This window comes from Orbicella franksi, chromosome 7 (genome assembly GCF_964199315.1).
Source record: "Orbicella franksi chromosome 7, jaOrbFran1.1, whole genome shotgun sequence".
In the NCBI taxonomy this organism is placed as follows: Eukaryota; Metazoa; Cnidaria; class Anthozoa; order Scleractinia; family Merulinidae; genus Orbicella; species Orbicella franksi.
In genome coordinates this window covers 6,769,035-6,789,343 of record NC_138151.1, presented here as the reverse complement: position 1 = coordinate 6,789,343, position 20,309 = coordinate 6,769,035, and the positions used below count along the sequence as shown (strand labels likewise).

The following is a 20,309-nucleotide window of genomic DNA, read 5'->3' as shown; positions in this document are numbered from 1 at the left end:
GACACAAGTTCAAAGCGTGTGAGATTAAAACAAAACTAAAATTTTTAATTTTCTAAAAGCTTAATCGCAGAGGCCTGTTGTGTCAAATTTTAGAGGCCAGCTTGAATATAAAGAAGAAATGAATAATTGATGTACCCAGAAGGACCCAGCTCATTATCATCCATCAAATAAAGCCCGGCGTGATGTTCTTCATTCATACATCAGTAGCACTGAAGGTTTTATAAGTCGGTATCAACCCCGCAACTCCTAGTGTCCAAAATGTTCAAATTATAGATCTTACCACAGCAATCAGTTGATAAAAGGAAAATAAATAACTGAAAAAAAAATTGTCAGAAGTCGATAAAACTTTTGCCATTACAAATTAACACCATCGTTACATGTATTATAAACAAGAAAACTTTAATTTACACTGCTTCAGTAAAACATTTTAACTGTTTTGCAGTTGCAGTTGGTACAAGGAATTACTTCTTCTCGGCTAGGGTATATCACAGACTTATTCAAATCCATGTAAGCGCCGCACTCGTGGACAAGTTTGAAAAGTGACCAAAAGTGGTAGGCGTGAAAACTAGCGCCTCCGCAAGTTACCAGAGACATTTTAGAGTAACAAAAGGTAATTTAATTAAACCGCAACAATAGAATTTTGTGCTAAACGAAGCACATCTTTAAAGCAAAAACTTAACGTGCAAAATATCAACGTGAAAGTGTGCGCAAATTCTGGAGTTCGGGATAAACGGCTCCGTCATTTACACACAACCTCCAAAATTAAATCATCAGCAATCCGCTGGATTCGAATCCAACGTAACTACAACACAATTGATTGTTTTCGTCCCGTGTGTTTTTCGCCCATTGTTTTGTAACACAGGGAATTGCTAACTCTTCAGGGGGCCAACAGCGATGTAATTATATAATTCCAAGAGGTTTGCTTGTTTTTCTTCATTCAGATGTACATCTGCAGCCGCACTGAAAGTTAATGAGTCTCAGTCAGTTAGAAACTTCGCCTAAAATTTGACAGCTTGCAATTGTTTCGTCCAGGTTTGTTGAACTATTTTTAATTAACAAATTTGTTCAGTTTAATCTCAGTGGTAGAACTAAAACTACACAGTCGCAATTTCTACTATACTTCAATAGCTTCGCTGCTTAACGTGCAGAGTATCCAAGTAAATAAGAAGTCGTATACCACGCAATTTCTCTGTTTATATCGTTAGTAACAGTTAAGAAGGTGCCTTATTTCAACAGAATATAATGTTATAGAAACTAAAGAAATGTTTTCATAATTTGTTTCGTAAATACATCATTTCTAGTTAAAGCAAGTGGTACAATGAAATAATGTCGCAGTTAGTAACAGTTTTTAATGCTTCTTCTCTCTCCTTGTATGAATGTAAAGAAGAATCTTCAGTTCGGTTTGAAAAACCGAATTGATGCAAAGTGTTCTATATTTCGTTTAACTATCTAGTGATTCACCTTTATTCAGTTTGACGAATAGAACATCTGAAAAAATATAATTAAACGAGTCGAGCATCTGAAAAAAATCCTGCCAGTAACTTGATTTTTCCCCGCTAATCCTGAGTTCAAATCGATATTCGGCTACGCTTACAGTTAGTAGTTCTCAACTCCCAATTGATGGTTTGCAACCAATCCCGAGGAATTGAAATGACAAAGGCATAGAGGCCGTGTTTGATGACCCAAACAAAAGAGGCTAGTTAGATATATTTTGTTAATGCCATCCGATGTTCAAAGATTGTTCAAATGTTGTTGCTTACAATGGTCAATGCGCTTAGCTACACCTAGCTAGTTCACAACATTTTCGATGCCATCGAAATTATTGATATTGTATGGTGAAGCGAAATCGTACATGTATTGCTTTGTGTTCCCGAAGGTATGTTTAATTATCTTTCGTAGTTTCAAAGCGATTCGCCTCGTTTCGATATGCTCCGAATAAAATATAATAGCCAAACTCTCGCATGTAAAGAAAAACAAAGTTGTGACTGACTAGGGTCCTTTAAACTGAAAGAAACGAATTTATCATCTAAACACAATAGGCTTAAAATCCTAACTGACGGGAGGCAGATCAGTTGGCTATTTACAGGCATGACCGAGGAGTTGAACTAGGGTCTACCGAGAAACAACTCCAATCCAATATGGCGGGGATTACAGTGCGTCAAGTGAGAACCAAAAATTAGAACTGTTTCAGGGGAACAAGATATCCATATAAGCCTGCGAAGGTCACACACGCCGCGCCCTGTGCCCCACCGTTCTGCAACAAGGTAGTATTGTTAGTTCATACCTCAAATGCTTTTTGTTTTTTTTTTGTTTTTTTTACAGGCGATGATTCGCTCTTACAATAACCTGAAGAAGTAAAAATGGCACGCCAAATGATTCTCGTTATCACGATACTGTTAATGGTGTCTGTAATGTTCTACAACATTTCCAGCCAGCAATGCGGGATTGACACCTATTCCGTCTACCAAATGATGCTTCGGGGCCACACCTTTAAGAAGTTGAGGGCTCGGCCACTTTCGCTCGACTGCAGAGAGGCTTGCATTTCTGATGTCAGATGTCAAAGCTATAACTACGTCATGTTTAAAGACATATGTGAGTTGAACAACAGGACCAAGGAGGCTAAACCAGAGGACTTTGTCAAGGACAGCGACAGATACTACATCACTAAGGCCCCAAAGAGAGGTAATAGGTTAAGTCTCTATACGAGCCAAGTGACCCAACATGCTGGTGCACATCTCTTTCTTCTGTAGCATGAAGCGACTAGGAGTATCTACTTTCCCCCTTCCCCACGATGGGATGCTCCCCATTAATACACCTGGCTGAAGAGAAAAACTGTGAGATTAAAGTGGTTTCCCCAAGAACACAACACAATGTCCCTGGCCAAGGCTCGCACCTGGATTGCTCGATCCGGAGTCGGGCAAACTAACCATGAGGCTACGGCGGTAATACACCACGCAAACGATAAGAAGAACAAGATTAGGTGACATGAATCCTTTTTCCAAGCTGACGATACTGGAACGATTTTTTTTCCTGTTGCCTTTAACACTTTTCAAAAATTCCAGAAATTGTTTTTGCTTTGGCGACAACCTTGAGTTCTCATGTGATTATTTCTTTCAAATCCAGTTCCCCTTGGTTCCATTCCCGCGCTTCCTGCAGATTCGTGTAAAGAGATCAAGGCGAGTGAAGGAGAAGCAGTGGTCAGCGGTAATTACTGGTTGGACCTCGAGAAGAACGGAGACCCTTTAAACCTTTACTGTGACATGACAACTGACGGAGGTAAGCAATGGATAGAATTCTCTGACTAAAAGAGGCCATGTCATGCAAGTACAGGACAACAAGTACAGGACCCTCGAGTTATCAGCACAAATACCTGGAATAGCTTAGTCCTGGGAGTAAAGACCACAATTTTGTTCACACTCATACAGAAGATTGCAATAAATTTTTATTACTTCTTGGTACTACTTGCAAACGTAGTAGAATAAAAGACAATCTTTCTGTTATAGTCTTACCTCCAGGTTGGTATTGCTATCGTCCGGGTGACTCTTGTAAGCACATCCGGAACTCTGGGTACTCCAAGGGAGACGGGGAGTACTGGATCGACCCCGAGAAGAACGGAAACCCTTTAAAAGTCTACTGTGACATGACAACTGACGGTGGTAAGTGATGGCTAATTTCTTGAGTAACAAAAAAGCAACTTTTGATTTTGATTATCCTGAAAATCACAAAAAGGCAAAATGCAGTTGCTTATTGCGGGTAATCAAATAATTAAATCCACCCTTAGTTAGATCCTTACTCCAGTGAAAATTGTGTAGGATGAAAGATCATGAAAATCTAGCGCGAAATTTTTTAGTGTTGGTGGGATCGAATTTCTGCCCTAAATTCAGAACATTTGTAAACTAATTGAGTAAAACCAAATTTTTAAATTTTGACGCCATGCCAACAGGATATATTCCGATAGTATGAGAAACTCCGGATACTTTCGTAAACTGATTAGGATTCTCGAGGGTTTTCAAACTTGGAGAAAGATGAAAGTTGAAATCAAATCTGTGAGAAAAAACTATCAACCAGAGACTCGGAAGTAACGGAAACAGCCTCTACAGTTAATTTGCCAGCTTTAAAATGTTGTTTCACAATTTTGACGGCTTAAATTGGAAAACTTTTGGGAAACACGATTCTTCAGGATTTTTTGCAAGATTTCTCTTTTGTCTGCAACAAACTCCTGCAAATTTTCACGGTAGATGCATCACATGGAATATTTCATTTAACACACTCACAATGTTTACTTGACCATAAGCCAGACCTCAATGAATCACCTCCAGGTCCCTGGTAACGGTTTCCAATCCAATACTGACCTCCTTTAGCTCACTAAAGGAGCTCAGTCAGTTGTTTTGGACGCGAAGAGAATCTGACCGTTAAATTGAAGGAAACCTGAAAATAGTAGTTTGCAAAGATGGAAAAACACCAAAGAGATAATCATAAACTACGAAGGAACATATTGATGTCCGGATTTATATTATGAAAACCGTGCTAATTTCAACACGAGCACCCTGACACTTTTCCCAGAAAACACAAAGGCTTTTTCACTCAATCAGTCACAGGCATTGTGTCACTACACAGCCTACTCACCCACCTTGCTTGTGGCTGGCTGGCTATCTGCCAGCCCCCAAGGCTGCAGGGCGTGAGTGGCCAAAGCTTGTCCTGCAAAGAAAAGGACCAGTTCAACTGAATAAAATGCCACTCTCTGTGACCCACCCCTCCCCCCTGGGGTTAGACCCTGGGTCCCCAACTTGGAATCAGCTGGTAGCCAGGCAGCTGGGCTGCCTGTCTCAATCCTTGTCAACGGAGGCTTCACTAGGTTTTCGAGCAAGTGCACGGTTTCATATAGCCCGTACACGGTTTTTATAAATTCAGACAAGTATATATGTATGTTTTGTAAAATTGTAAATGTATGAGTAAAAAAATCAAGTCGTTGTTGTTCTTGGTGGTGGTTTCAGGAGGCTGGCTTCTTGTCTCTAAAGTTGGGATTGACGAGTTATTAGCCACTCCGCAGTTATCAGTTGAGACAACATACCAAGGAATAAGCAGCTATCACAACAACAGAACGGTTCTCTCGCAAAGCGCCATGAATGAACTGAGAGCACACCTGTCTTTTACACAACTGAGATTCCACTGCAGTAAACAACAGGGACGTACGTTCCACGTGACTACGGTAACTAACAGCACTGGGGAAGCTGTGGTCCAGTACTTTAGCGGTCAGACAGATGTCCAACCCGAAGCCTGTGGTTCGTTTGTAAAAATGGATAATGACGACTCTCTAATGTCCGGAGTTTGCCATAAGTGGGGATTTGAAGCGGGTGTGTATCGAGTTGGTAAATGGGGACATGACGGCAATAACCAAAACCGGTTATACAAACACCCTGCTTTTGTTGATTCATTATATCACTGGATCGTGGGAATCTCAATGTGTGATGATTGGATATCTGACGTGTCTTTTGGTGATTTCTGGAAAGTCTATGTTCGTTAAAAAAGCGGATCGAATTGATCTGGTACCGCAAATACCGCCCAGTAGGCCGTTTCCGAGTTGCCTTTACCATTTGTGTCAAAACGAGACTGCTAATCCTTTCACATGATAACGTGTTCCGCCTACAGGTACATTGGCTTATGAATCAAACTCATTTTCATATGAAGAGTTTTGCACGAAGACTCGTTTTCAAACAGAGGCACAAGCTAACTCGGAAATGGCGTGTTGTCGCCTGTTATGTGACTTACATTATCCGCCATTATGCAATTTTAACACAAGGCTCTAGCTGTACACAGTGGTAAACATAATTAAGGTGCTGGGAAGTTTTAGAATAGCTTAATCGGTTATTACGCTGTATTATGTAACTACCAAGGCAATTATAATCAGATTACCAGTCTAGAAAATACCAGGTGACGTCCTGTTACTAGTTTACCATGAGTAATATATAGATTTAGGCCAGCCTAAAAGCGTAGCTCCTGGGCCGGGTTGTTCAAAGCCCGATTAAGCTAACCCAGAAAAAGGTAGAATTTTGATTTGAGTTTTGTAACTTTGCGGTGAGGTTTCTGTGTATTGTTTGGCCTTCTGTTTTGAGTTTTAATAATCACCATATACGCAAAACAAAACAGCAAAACACATTTGTATAGAAGAAAAAGTTATAATTCGATTAACTTTTAATCCTGGGTTAGCATAAACTGGCTTCCGAGCAATCCTGCCCTGTTTCCAACAAGCTAACCCAATATGAGCCGGCGATCCAATCAATAACCAGCGCTTGGTCAGCGGTCAACTTCAAGAAAACACGTGACCTCGAGGAGCTGTAAACCTGAGCCCGCGATATGGTCACGTGATACTGGTCAGCGGATACCTTGTATTGACAGGTGTCAATTGATCATAACATGGATGTCCAATGTCAAGGAAGCACACGGTAAACCAAGGCTGCATGTCTTTGTCAACCTATTATTTGGAGTATGGCCGCTATGTTGGGCAACTCCGCCGTCGCCGTCGTCGTCGTCGTGCGTACGCGCCCACGAGCAATACCGCTAGCCATGGTAACCATGAGAAAATCAACTCATGGGTTTCCTTTTCTTTCCCATATGAGTATGGGGCTCCGCTTGGCGGCCCTTCGGGCCGCCGGAGCTCCGCTATAAAAAACTAGAGGACAAAACGTGGACGAAGTAAAGCCTGGTGAGATTGAAATGCACTGTTGTTGGGAAAACAAAGATGTGGCCGGTCCAGTTTGGTGGAAAAGAGGGTGTGGTAAGAACAAATCAGATTGGAGAATTGTGGCTTAGCTTAATTATGAAGGGAGGGATTCTCTGACACCCGTGATTTCGAGTTTCGTGATCGTTTGCTTACAATGGAACAAAGAATTTGCCTTTTGACATCTCGTATTCGCGACATTTTTAGCTTTTAATTAAATAAATTAGTTTCTTAAAAGTCTTTAAAAGCCAATGTTAGTTCGGGTGGTTTAAAACCTACCAAATTGTCTATTATCGAGCTGATTTGACTTAGAATCCTCTTCTGTAAAAAGTTATTAAAAACACCCAAAACTCCGTCTTGTTGGGTATTTACAATTCAGATCAAATCAATTCTAACTATAAACAAACTGAAAATAGCGTAGCATCTTGTTTGGGACAGTTCCAAACGACAGAGACATCAGTTCTTACGAAGTGTTCTGCATGTTGTGAGCCAACGCCTGTGGTACTGATACCCTTTGTCCAACGTTAACGCATGATCCTTTTAGGTGGGATTATCTCACCCTCCTCTCCCTACTGCTAGGTTTGAACGAAATGTGTCCCAGCTGAGTCATTCACTTCTCGTCACACAGAATCGGCAGATGTCGGGGTTACTTCACTGTCCGCGTCGGACTGGACTTGATGCAAATTCTCCTCAACTTACTTAGCACTGTTAGAATGGTATTTCTATAGCAACATAATCTGGTATAATTCCAAAACCAAAACACGTCCAAAATTTTTCTGGTAAAATTGAATTCATTTCGTTTCTGTTTTATCTTAGCCTGCGTTAGTACTACTCTCCTCCATAGTCTCTTGTTTCGGAATGACACGCAACGCTCCCGCAAAGAAACAGTCTCTGATTGGGCAAGTCTCAAAAGGCGAATTTTAGGCTAAAAGGTTTTTGCAACTAAAACCGAAGCTGTGATTGGCTGATGTCGGCAAGGGAATGCTGTGTCGGTAGTTGGCAGCCGTTTCTTTGGGGGAGGGTTGCGTGACATCCCAAAAGAGACTACTTTGGTACCTGTAAGTAGAAACGAAAAAAAAAACTGAAAACACATATTTAACAACAGTAACGGTGCGTTTATTGTGCAAATTTAGCCTATTACCACGACAAAACCCTTCATGTTACATTCATTGGATTGCTATTGTTTCTAAACTCCCTCGCGTTTGTTATTTTCTTAGCTTTCCTTCCTTGGTCGATATCACATTATATTTCTCAGCTTAAATCGAAGAATTACTTTTCAGTCCCTAATCACATCGCACGGACGCTTTCTTAAAGTGCTGTATCTTTCAAAAATGTTATTTTATCGATATAACACAAGATAATGGCTAGAACTTGCGCCAATTTTTGCCCACTGCCCGAAATATATTTAAACTTTGTCATGGTCACTTTTCATGAAAAAAGAAAAGAATCTAGATACAAACAAACCAACAAACAAAAAGAAATAAGTTTTCTGTTCACGCTAACGGAAGCGCTCGAGCAGCAGGCTCTCCTTCAATCACATGCCCATCACGTGCTCTATAACACTGTCCATCTCTACACACTGGGAAGTCCGCAGTACAACAGTAGGTAGGCACTGCGGGCGGAGGTGGGCAGCAGACCGTGTACATAGCCTTCGTGCAGCATCTGTTGTGTTGGCAACAAGTAGCGCTCGGATGGGGACAGCATAATTGCTCTTCAAAGGTTTTTCCTTTAAAGGTCAAGGTACCTAAGGGAGAACGGTGGTGTTACTTCAGTGAATTAAGAAGAGCTGATGGAGTCTGTTAAAAATTTGGCTTATACTCAGCCAGCAGCCACCTTCTCCAGATCTTGATATTGGGAATTTTATAACTTTTATTGATGTTTCTAAAACTTCACCATATTAAGTTCATCGATTTGGGTAGCGAATGGGTTTAATTTAAAACGATATTTCTCCGCAGATTGGCTCCAAACATAACGTACAGGCCTAACGTACAAATAATTTAACTATCGTTTCCTCGTCATTCGAAGCATCACAACGGAGAATAATATATATATATCTCTTTGGTGGACACATAACAGCTGTAAGACAAGTTTTGACATCGACATCAAAATTTTGACTTCAAAATACCTTGTTTATTACCCATCCCTCTACCCTACCTCCTCTTTACTCCTTAGGAATTCGATTCGGTTGGTTAACTGCAGTAAGCCGGGATTCCGTTAGCTAAGTTTCCATGGTGTTTATAACTGTTGCATCGTCGAATTCTCACGTTTGAGATGGTGATGACCTTTTTTAATTAATTCAATACACAAAACTGACCCATAAGTCTAATAAGACAGCATCGCTCTTCTAGAACCAACTTCCGCCGGGTTTGTTTATATCCAAACATGTGAATTCTGCCTGTTTGCCATACATGTTTTACCATGTTTAATGGTTGTTTGAGAATTTGATCAGTTGCAAAAGACTGACAACCTTCTCTTTTTCATTCTGAATAGAAAAGAATATATATAGGTAGGGGATGAGTTTGTTTATACCAGTTGTCACGCTATGATCATTTGCTCGACAACTGTGAATCGATCACTCGATCTTACGAAAGTGAAAGTGTGGAAGGCGGAAGTAAAGCACAGGGCGGTAAATGATAGCTCCGTCTTCTCTTTTGATTTGTATCCTACCTTTGCAACAAGTCTGTTGTTCTTTACTGCCACAACAGGCTGATGTCTGAGGGTCACAAGCTTGAGGATAAGGCTGGGAACAACCGCATCCTGCACGAACGTAATTTGCGTCTTCCATACACCGAGCAGTTGCTTGTTTGCACCAAAGAGACACGGTCAAATCATCGCCTGCCGCCTTCCAGTATTGCCTGGCCACGAGGTTTGCAAACGTTGTGAACTGAGAAAATCCTGGCCCACCAAGTGTGAACGACATGTCGACCATCACATTTTGTACGGAGCAGCAGAGACCGTCGAAGGTTGCAATCACTTTCTGGGCATCTGCGATGGCTGTCTTCAAGCTGATATCCAACAATTCTTCGATCTGCTCTTCGGTAAGGCAAGGAACGGAGGAACAATTGCAAGGAACATTCCACCTTGTCACAGGACCGTTCTCAAACTTGTTGTAGTCAGCTCCAATGGAGTCAAACACTTCTGGGGCGTCCTTGTTTTGCATGTTGTAACCCACGCCTATGGTTTTGATGCCCTTTGTGTCGAGGTAAACGCAGGCTTTTTTTCCTTCATGTCTGATTATCATTGGCTTTGGATCGCATTGATCAGCTCTGAAACCTTGGACTAAGGTAATCAGAGAAAGGGATAGTACAATCATCTCTCTTAACTCCATGTTTCTACGCTCGGAATTCTCGGAAAGTTTTACGCCTTGTTCACTTCCTCATGTCTCGTTCTCATGTGTCACGCGTATCACGCACTAACAGTCACGACTGGAAGAGTCACGTACCACGGAGGTACACCAACATGCCGTTTTCATACTGGGCTCTGTAAATATCTGCGAAACATTTCGACGAATATCTGAAGTTTGGGGAAACGCACAGGCCTAAAACTTGGAGAAGTGTCTTATTTAGTTATCTTCTATAATTAACATCATAATTTCATAGCTTTTTCCACTGGATGGTCTTCGATTTATTTTTGAGTTATTTTTTTGTAAAAAAAATACCTCTTAGTCGGCGCGTCGGGTATGTTATGGACGGGTCAATGGGTGAGTGAGTGAGTGAGTGAGTGAGTGAGTGAGTGAGTGAGTGAGTGAGTGAGTGAGTGAGAGATGTATGTATGTCACACCAATCAGATTGGATCTACTATAAACAGCTAATCAAATTTCTTGTTGTAAAGGTAAATGGTATGTGAGAAGATTTGATCCCGATAGAGTTCAGAACGGCCATATTTATTCTTCTATAAAAGAGGAGGAAGTATTCATATATTGGGTTTACTTCGACATTTTCTGTGGGTTAGGCTGAGGATTTTAGTTAAATGAACGAGATGAGCCTTGAGGTTTGAAACAGTTCGCGAGTTAGTAGTATGCAAATGCAACGAGATATTTTTATTTTTAGTTACAAAGGTAACTTGATACTTTTGTTTTTCACAAGGAGTAAATTCAATTAGAGGTCACGAATCGTCGCGTCTAGTTCTTAGGACATGTTTTAGAGGGGACGAGACTTTAGATTTGAAACAGTTCTAACGTTTACAATAGTAAGTGCGGGTAACAATTGTTTTGTTCTTGTTGCATGCAAATATAACGAGGCATTTCTGTTTTTTAGTTAAAAAGGGTAATTTGACACTCTTGTTTTTCACAAGGGAGTAAATTCAATTAGAGCGGACGAATCGTCACCACTCTTTCCCACGAGATGTTTGCTATCTTTAGTAACAAATGGTAACTTAACACTTTTGTTTTTTATATGGGAGTAAATTCAATTAGAGCTGACAAGTTATCGGCTATTGTTTCCAGGATATTAAACAAAAAAGAAGGTCTCGTTTCTGGACGGTTTTTACGTCTCTGCAGTAGCAGTTTAATAGTTTTATTTGATGACATTCATTTCAGTCCGATATTTTTAAAGGTAAAAAGTATGAAAACTGTTCAAATGTTCTTTGAAGACTGCGTGGCACCAAGTTAAATTGCATTTAATTAAATCAGACTTTCAACGTGTCAGAGGTTTTTTTTCTCTTTCTTTCTATTTTCGGTGAAGTTGTGTTGTGTTCTGTAAAAAGGTAAACGTACGACTTATATAAAATGCGAGAAAGTCTCTAAACTAACTTGAGTATTTTTGAGCAAAAATTTCTCTTGGGGGTTGGAAGGGTTATGTGATCGGTGAGCGAGGGAGTTATGCATGTGCGCGTGTCACACCAATCACAGTGCGGGTTGTATCAAAGAGCGAATCAAGTTGCCTGTTAGAAAATGAGATGGTATCTACATTAATCTGGAGACGGGTCAGATTACTGTAGTTTGTTCAGTCAAACATTTTATGGCTTACTATTTAGCTATCTTACCATGACCGATGTAACATCGCAACCAAAAAAACTTGTCAAATTAACCAAATCATTACTGTACCATGAATACTTCTATCTCCAAAACTTCACAGGAAAAAAATAACTCTTGCACGCCTTGCGTGCCTATGTTTTTATTGCGTTACAGTGAAAACGATCTATAAAAAATACGCAGGATCTGAAACGTCACTTAGCAACTTCGCTGATAAGATGGCTCTCAAAGGTAAAAAGTAGTTATTTTCATCACCCCTCCCCCCCCCCCAAATAAACTAGCCCTGATTACGAGAAAACGTGCACTGTAGACTGCTCAACAACTTATTTTTCTACTAATACCTTGTCTCTCCTTCATTTGCTTAGCATTGTCAACATTGTGATTCTACGGCAACGCAACCTAGTATAACCCCTCTAGACACTTTTAGGTAAAAATGTTTCTTTTATCTCGACCTCGTAAATAGTGCAAATGCCAGGGAACGTCGAGAGTTACTATTCCTGAAAAATTGTTGGATCGGAATGAAAAGTCGAACGTTGGATCGGAAATGTAGCATAAAAAGTAAACAAACAATCCAAAAACAAAGTTGAAAGAATAAAGCTTATAAATTAAAACGGCTTCTCAACTCTAAATTGTGCTTCACTGAAAAGCTTTCTTTCAAATTCTAATTAGCGAATTTTTTTGACAACAAGTCCCCCGCTGATTTACCTTTTATCAAGTTTTGATGGAAACATAACGAAACCTCAGACAATTATGGCGCAGTTTGTATGTTTATGCTGGGTGTGGCGTGAGAAAAAAGCTTATTTACAAATCTATCGCAAAAACAAATCATGTTTCCTCATACGTGATCGAAAACTCACTACACGAGAGTTTGTTCGAGTGTTCGGCTAACAAGCTGCTAAAGAGGTGACAACAGGATTACACTCCAGTTCTAGAACAAGTTTTTAACAGCTGGTCGTTTTAAAAGTGATTATTAATTCCCAAAAGCCCCGCGCGTGTGGCGTGTAAGTCACGCTTGACATGACTTGACATTTTTGACAATTTGAATTTTAGCGCGAGACAGCCATGTGCAAATTGAGTGTTATCGCTTTCCGAATTCGATCGGGTTGCTTTCCGTTTTATTTGTGTGCATGTGGTATGGATACTTTCGAATGACTATGGAGTCGATTGGGAAAGTTTTGGCCTTTTCTGTCCTGTTTCAAGGGTACACATTCATAACTTGTCAACGGTGCGATTTTTCGATTCAAACTTCGCCGTCAAATTGGGTTCGAAAACCTTGTGCTTTCTTCTTCGACAACAAGCCCGAAACGAAATACATTGGATTTGAATTCCGATTGAGAGATGACACGGCGACGAAACTAGCTTTTGAAGTCGTGGAAGCGAATTTTTACAAGTTCTTTCACAGCCCTTTGACGCCTTGGAACGATAGCTGTGATTGTACTGAAGTACCATGTTTGAACGACGAGCAATTGATCAAGTTGTTTGTTTTCAGCGTGGAACAAACTCGCGAAGAAGCGAGATGGGCATTTTCATTTATTTCTACGTTATGCTGCTCTTTACAACAAGCTTTAGAGGAAACTGTCTATCGTTTAACCGAAGAACAAGTCACCGAGTTAACAAAAATCCCTTTGAAAGAAATTAACATGCAAAAATGGACAACACATTTGATTGATGGACTTCGACAAACGGAATGGTGTGAATCTTTCAAAGCGAAATGTGACAATGTTGTTCATCGCATTTGGGAAGGATGCGAAGAGAAAAGGAGGGAAAAAAGAGATATTGGTGTCAAATCTACGACAATGTGTGGTCCGTCTTCTTGCAATCACGGTAAGCTGCGATTATTCAGATCTTTCAGTCTCGTTTCATTCATGTTTGCATAGTGTTGTTTACAACAGGTAGCGGTTCCCGAATAAACAAATTAGGAAAGAATGCCCGAGAAATGCATTTCCGACGAGAAAACTTTCGAATTATTTTTACTTTCATGTGGTATTTATTATTGCTATGACTAAAATTGGTACAATATCTCTAAAAGAAAGCGAAAATGAGCTGAATATCTGATATTTGAGGTATATATAAACTTAGACTAAAGCTTCCGCGAGTTTCATTGTAATTTTTTTTGTTCTGTATGTTCTGCCAAGGAATAAATGCTTTCCTTTCAGGGAAGCGTTTCTTGAAAACAAACCAACATATTAAAATCATATTGTTATCACTTTTATTGCTCAGTTTAAGCGTTCAACCTCTTTGAATGTATTAAATGTTTGGCAATGATGTAATTAATAAGCTTACATATTGCTTTTTCATTTATAATAAGTGAAAGATATTTGCCCATTTCGGAAAGCACAAATTACAATTTGTGACTTCAGGAAAAGCAGAATACAAATTGGAATAAAAATACGGTTGCCGTTATCAAAAAATCAACAGAAGAAAAATTGAAAAGGTCAGATTATGTTAACTAATAAACGCTTGAGGCAGTCAGAATCATTTATCACATAACTCACTGATAAGCAGTTACAAACTGAAACAAAAACACAATAGCCATCAATTGAGGACAAATTAATTATATCTTTCTCCACATATTTGATGGATTCGTCAAAAGGGAACCGCGGAAACATTTGCTAAACATTAAGGGGCCGACTTCATCTTTAATGTAAAAGGAGGAACTAAAATGGAGCGTTAAGTGCAATTTTAATATACCGATTGCATAAATGCTATTGACAACTCCAAAGTAATTTTTTTCAATTGTTATTAATTTTCGTCGTCAGTGTGTTGGCAGTCGTCAGGGCCGAATGAATGCAAAGAGATCGTCGAGGAGAAAGCTCTGTTACTATTTAGGGTAGTTTGGTTTACATCGTACTGTAATTAAATATTCGTTGTGGTATAGTGGCCTATAGTAAGTCGTTTTAGTATGATTCATTTTTCAGGTGCATGAACCATACAAAATTTTTAAAACTGGCTATTCAGCATCACTGAAACCCCAAATCAGGTCTTATAAATTAAAATAACAGAGGACTTTAAAACGCACCGCCACGAAAACTCGGGCAGGGAAATAAAAAGATTTTCGTAACGCCATCATTTTCGAAAAGCTCCGCTCTCAAAATGTTTTCCGTCCACGTTAAGACGCAAAGCCGGCGTTTTCAAAATCCACCGGTTTGAATAGCGTTTTCGAAAAGCTTCGTTTTCGTGACGGATTAGTGTGGACGGTAGGCCTAACCGTAGAAATAAAGCTGCGTTTTCACATTTCTCGGGCGTAGTGCAGTGTGGGACGGGGCCTTACTAGCGAGTGTGACGCGGTTTCCTCCCCTGAGGTGCACGCGGTGCGCATGGCGTTCTGGGCCTGTCACCTAACCATCAAGCCTAGGCGGCCTGGGGACTAGGCAGCAAGATATTTTTCCCCTTTCTTATTTTGTCCCGTTGCAGTACCTCGTGTACGCTTTTAAGAAGCCACGTTCGATATATCAATATTCTAACATGGCTCCGAGGCTTTCGGGTGTAAAAATTGTAATTTTTTTAAGTTTCTTTAGTCTCTCAATTACCAAAAGAGACTTGGATACAAAGAAAACACCACCAAGTATAGAAATGTGTCCTGAAAGCCTCGGAGCCGTGTTAGAATATTGGTATGTCGAACGTGGCCTATTGCTACTCCTTACTGTTGTTTTGTGATGGTCGAAGACACATTCGCTGAATTGCACATTTGGACCAAACTCGGGTTTTTCCCTTTTGCTGTTTGCTGAGTCTCGTTTACACATACCAAGGTAGTCGGTGCAACCAACTGGTCAGCCCTGCTCCTACAGGTTGAGAACCTACTTATAAGTTACGTAAAAGATATATGCGCTGCTCACAATAAAACAAAAATTCATCTTGCAGATATTGGACCAGTCTCTCCTACGCCTCTGATGAGAGTGAGGGAAACATCTCATGTTGGTGTACAAAACTCGGTGAGCACATCTGAGCAACGCTTGGTCACATCGAGAACGCTTTCAAACAGTGTAAGTCAAGATGAAAAGAGTTCAGAAATGGCGTCATTAAAAACAAGCAACATTGACATAGGTAGCCTTCAAGAAAGAACTGTTGGTGTTTTCACCTCGAGTTTTCTCACTGAAACCGCAGCGACGCCCTCCGCCAAATCTCTCCTGACCATGGTGGAGTCGATGTCACTGTCCGCGTTACCTTTCACATCTCCCTGCTCGAAGTCTTTATTGGTTGACAAGGAAGGTATATCCTCAGAAGACACGAAAATTTCATCTGAGCGCATTCGTACATTTGCTGCATTTTCCACTGAATCGTCTTGGCACTCCACGGAGAGTTATTCCAAAGGTAAAGCTACTGGAATCTTCACAGCTTCTTTTCATAAGTCTAATGCCTCCATTTCTCGGACCACGGTGTACCTGTCAACCATCGTTTCGCCATTACACAACACTCAGTCATCCAACGATTTGTCAACGCAAACTTCCAATGTTAAAGAAGGCAATGTAACGGGATATTTGACGAAGAAGCTTTCCACATCGACAACGCCCGTGATAGCATATTCACCGGTGCTGGGGACACGACAACCGAGTAATCGCACATCGACGAAAATGTCAGGCACTATTACTTCAACATACCGAATCACTGACATGGAGAAATCCGAAAAAACTTCAGCGCCCCTTGTTAGTTTAACGTACTACATGCTGGATAAGTCAGTGCCCATGGCAACCGATGAAACGCAAAACAAGGCGTCTTCGAAGTCAACCAACTCTTCCCATGAACTGGGAAAATCTTCCTTGTTTTCTTCAAAGCTCTCGTCTGATTCTCTACAGTCTAAAACGCTACAACGGTCTGTTATAACGCCTTCGAAGTTTCCGCATTTGTCAAAGAGCTCATCAGCATTAGATTCGGCTTCAGGAGAAATCTCAAGTGGACAGAATAAAATTATAATGGGAGTGAGTGCTGCTTCCCTCGCGACAAGCCTTTTAAGGTCTTCACTCACCAATCCCCTTTGGTACAAAACAGGAATTCTACGCTACTCATCGTCGAGTAAAGGCAGCAAGAGTCGTGTAGAAGCTACCTCTTTTGTGCTGGTATCTGGATTAAAAGAGAACTTGAAGTCGTCTTCATTGTCCCTTATGCCAAAGATAACATTATTATTGACATCAACTTTGTCGTACTCGTCTTCATCCTCTCCCTCCATCATGATCAGCACCCTCTCCTCCTCACCAGTACCATCTTCATCTTCGTTGGTTTTGCCTTCACTGTCTTTGGAGCTGCGTTCGTCTTCATCATCGTTGTCCTCGTCATCAACACTGAAAGACACGGTGGCCGTACCCATTCCTGCTTCACCTCGGTTATCACTTTCTGTATTACCATCAAATTCAAGTCGGCTGTTATTACCCTCTGCTCAACCAACACCTTCAACTTTGTCATTACCTGTGACAATTTCCGTGACAAACGCTGTGTTGTTGACACAACAGTCACGTGTACAACCTATGTCACACTCATCAGTGACGTCATTGTCACGTGCATTGACATTGCCATTACGGCTGTGGCCCTTATCATCCAAAGAATCAAAATTAAAATCCACAGTTGAGTCACTGCCATTACCTTTGTCATCGTTGCCGTCAACATTTCAGGATACATTACGAATAAGAACAGCATCGTTGTCGACGTTATCTTCATTGCAAACAACAGACTTATCGTTGTTTTTATCAACATCGACATCGTCATCGTCATCGTCAGCATCCTCAACAACAACAAAGACCAGACCAGCAACGACACCTATCAGTCCAGCAACAGTACCAAAACCTTCTTCTCCAACATTCTCACCGTTGCCTTTGTCATTGCAGTTGTCATTAACTGCTTCTTTACCACCAGTATCCTTAGAATCAGTGTCTACATCAATGACAGAAAAAATATCACCTTTGCCGTTGTTACCGTCTTCATTTTCCTCATTATTATCATTGTCATCGCCATTGGTAACAACCACATCAAAGTTTCAACCTTCACTTTCGCGCTTCTCTACGCTTCCGCATCAAGCATTCAACACAAAAACATCCCTTATGCCGCAAAGAACTACACTCTCTTCTTTATTGTTAACGTCCCTGGGAACAAAATCATCTTCTCGTTCGAGCGAAACCCTCGGCAATTTGTCTTACACTGGAATAAAAGTTTCTTCTTCCAACAACCTGCACACATTGGAATCGTCTTCTTCAAAGCCAAGTGCAGCTTCACCGGTAGTCAATGAAACGTTTCTGGTAAAGTTCCACGCTAATTGTAGCGCCATCACAAACGAGGATGATTTCAAAGCTAGTTTCATAACCACACTGACCTATCTGCTACAGATCTCTAAGTCTGACGTCATAGTTCATGAAGTAATCTGCGGCTCTGTAGATGTTCTTTTCGTGATCAAAAGCGCACGTGGCAGAAACTTGACAAGCGAACTTTGGGCAGTAATAAAAAACGGATCATTCGTATTTACATACAACGGAACGAGATTTGTAGCGTTTGAATTAAGAGAGATCTCGAGGCCATCCGTAACTCCGACAGCTCCCTTCACGTCTCCTTCGACGCCATCAAAGAATTCCAAACATGAGAGGAAAAAGATCGTGTTTATAATATTCGTGTTTATCGGATCAGTCTTTGTAGCCTTGTTTATATTTTTGCTGGTAGTATTTTTGGCCAGGTTTTCTCGCTGCTGCCGGAAAACTGGAAAATTGCTTGTGCGCAGAAACGGTCGTTTCCATGCTCCCTTGGAATCGGAGTTAAAACGGTTTGCGGTGCGCAGGAGCCTTTTCCAAGGAATAAACTTCTACGGTGATATCACACAGTTGGAGGAAATGAAACAAGACGCTGAAATTGTTGAGGATGACATTGACATTGAGGAAGAGTTTTCCGAGATTCATCCAGTCGACACAAACACTTGTTTGTTAAATGGCAGCAGTCACACAAATTCCAACAATGTAGAAGAACACAAGTTTGTTTTTGATGATGAGGACTCATGTTCAAGTGTACTCTTTTACTAAACTGTGTAATAGTTTCGAAAAGCGCGAAAGTTATATTTTATAATTGGGTCTTTTTCTCGCATTTGCCCCAGAGACATATATAAACTTTTCATAAAGAGTTGTAAAATTTTTCTGGAGTTATATTTCGTCCAGAAATTATATATTACTGAGCAATTTTATATATTTTTATGGATAGATTTGTATAAACCTTTATGAACAAAATAAACTTAAACTGTGAGCGGTAGCTAGATTCCTTCGATTAACTTGTCTTTGAGAGTTGTCCTCGAAAAGTTTATTTACAGTTGACAACTTGACGGTCTGGCGGTCGCATCTCGAATGTTTTCGGGCATGTTTCCTCGCTCCAGACGTGATTTCAGACACGCGTTTGCGTCAGCGTTTTCCAGAATGTACCTTTTAAGGTGATTCCCTAGTAAAAGAACCCACCATAGATTTCCGATGAAACTTGGTATGCTGTTGTTACAGGACAAGGTGATATTAAAAACGTAGTAAAGAGAGGGGGTCACCGTGCTTGTTTTCACGCCACAATGCTGACAAATACGGTTATTTAGGTGACTTTTGGTAATCTTCGTGCGCAACAGATAAGCTCGATTATTTTTCAATGCAGCGCGTTAGACACACAGAGTTGGACGTTGTTGGGCCCGTTATGTCTCCCTCTGTAGTATTTATTTCATTTGTCGAAAAAGTAGCCATAGATTTCTGCTAATTTTTTTCTCAGTTACTAAGGATATAGTTCTCATTGCGATTATGAAATGAAAAGTGGAGGTTACCGTGCTCGTTTAAGAGAAAACGAGTATTTATTTAGCTATCGAGCTTAGTTTGAGGGAAATCTCGTTTTGTACGCGCAAGTGTTCATGTGCGCGCTAATGACGCGAAAATCGTGCGCAGTACGGGATGCGCAATGCAATAGTAGATAATTTTAAGGAAAACGACCAATCTTTTAAGTTTACAAGACATGTTTCGACAGAACTTCTGTCATCTTCAGTTGAATGATTACAAAGCAAGTTGAATAATAAGTAGACAAAAATGCTAATTAAGACAAATAGTAACAAAAGAACGTGAAAAGGTGTAAATTAAAAGGATAATTTTAGATTTACATGGTGTAATGGATGATTGAGGCAAGGTAGTTCTTTTTGAATATGGATAGCCTCCTTTATCTTGAGTTGAAAGCTGGTAGCGGCGTGATCTAAAATATGAAAGCAGTCTATTGAACACAATGAGCGACAACGTTCAGAATTCTGAAGATGTTTGAAAATGTGAGAGGCCTTGTCAACGGCTAAGTGCTCACGTACGCGTGTGGAAAGATGTCGGGTGGTTTCGCCGACATAACAGGCATTTACAGCCCGCACATGTAAACTTATAAACCACATGTGAACGGAACCCGCCGGGGATAGGGTCTTTCACACCAAAAAGGTTACCTATCTTAAAGGAAGAAAACACTAATTTGATGTCTAAATCATTACAATAACGCTTGATTAAGTGTCGAGTCTTCAAATAGTAGATAACTAAAAAACCATTTAGTGGATGAAGTCAAGAAATTGTGATCGGAAATAGTGTAAACATCTGGAACTTACTTTGGCTATCTAGGCGACTGATTATCTGTACTGAACAAACAAACATTTACATAAGC

General features: G+C 40.4%; 3 protein-coding genes across 3 annotated transcripts; 2 read left to right on the top strand and 1 right to left on the bottom strand.

The window, feature by feature from the left end:
• The first annotated feature begins 2,360 nt into the window (after nt 1-2,360).
• LOC145492806 (uncharacterized) lies at nt 2,361-5,956 on the top strand. Its single transcript, XM_081472187.1, has 4 exons — nt 2,361-2,682; nt 3,124-3,197; nt 3,380-3,656; nt 4,995-5,956. Exons 1-4 carry the CDS (start codon nt 2,361-2,363, stop codon nt 5,522-5,524), a joined length of 1,203 nt encoding a protein of 400 aa, XP_081328313.1. The 3' UTR covers nt 5,525-5,956.
• Nucleotides 5,957-7,787: 1,831 nt separating this feature from the next.
• On the bottom strand, nt 7,788-10,123 carry LOC145493056 (uncharacterized). The gene is made up of 2 exons (XM_081472461.1): nt 9,386-10,123; nt 7,788-8,462 (listed from the first exon to the last, which is right to left on the bottom strand). Exons 1-2 carry the CDS (start codon nt 10,044-10,046, stop codon nt 8,212-8,214), a joined length of 912 nt encoding a protein of 303 aa, XP_081328587.1. The 5' UTR covers nt 10,047-10,123; the 3' UTR covers nt 7,788-8,211.
• A 1,997-nt stretch (nt 10,124-12,120) lies between these two features.
• LOC145492945 (uncharacterized) lies at nt 12,121-18,905 on the top strand. Its single transcript, XM_081472323.1, has 2 exons — nt 12,121-13,514; nt 15,552-18,905. The coding sequence occupies exons 1-2, from the start codon at nt 12,818-12,820 to the stop codon at nt 18,680-18,682; spliced, it is 3,828 nt and encodes a 1,275-aa protein (XP_081328449.1). The 5' UTR covers nt 12,121-12,817; the 3' UTR covers nt 18,683-18,905.
• Nucleotides 18,906-20,309: the final 1,404 nt, after the last annotated feature.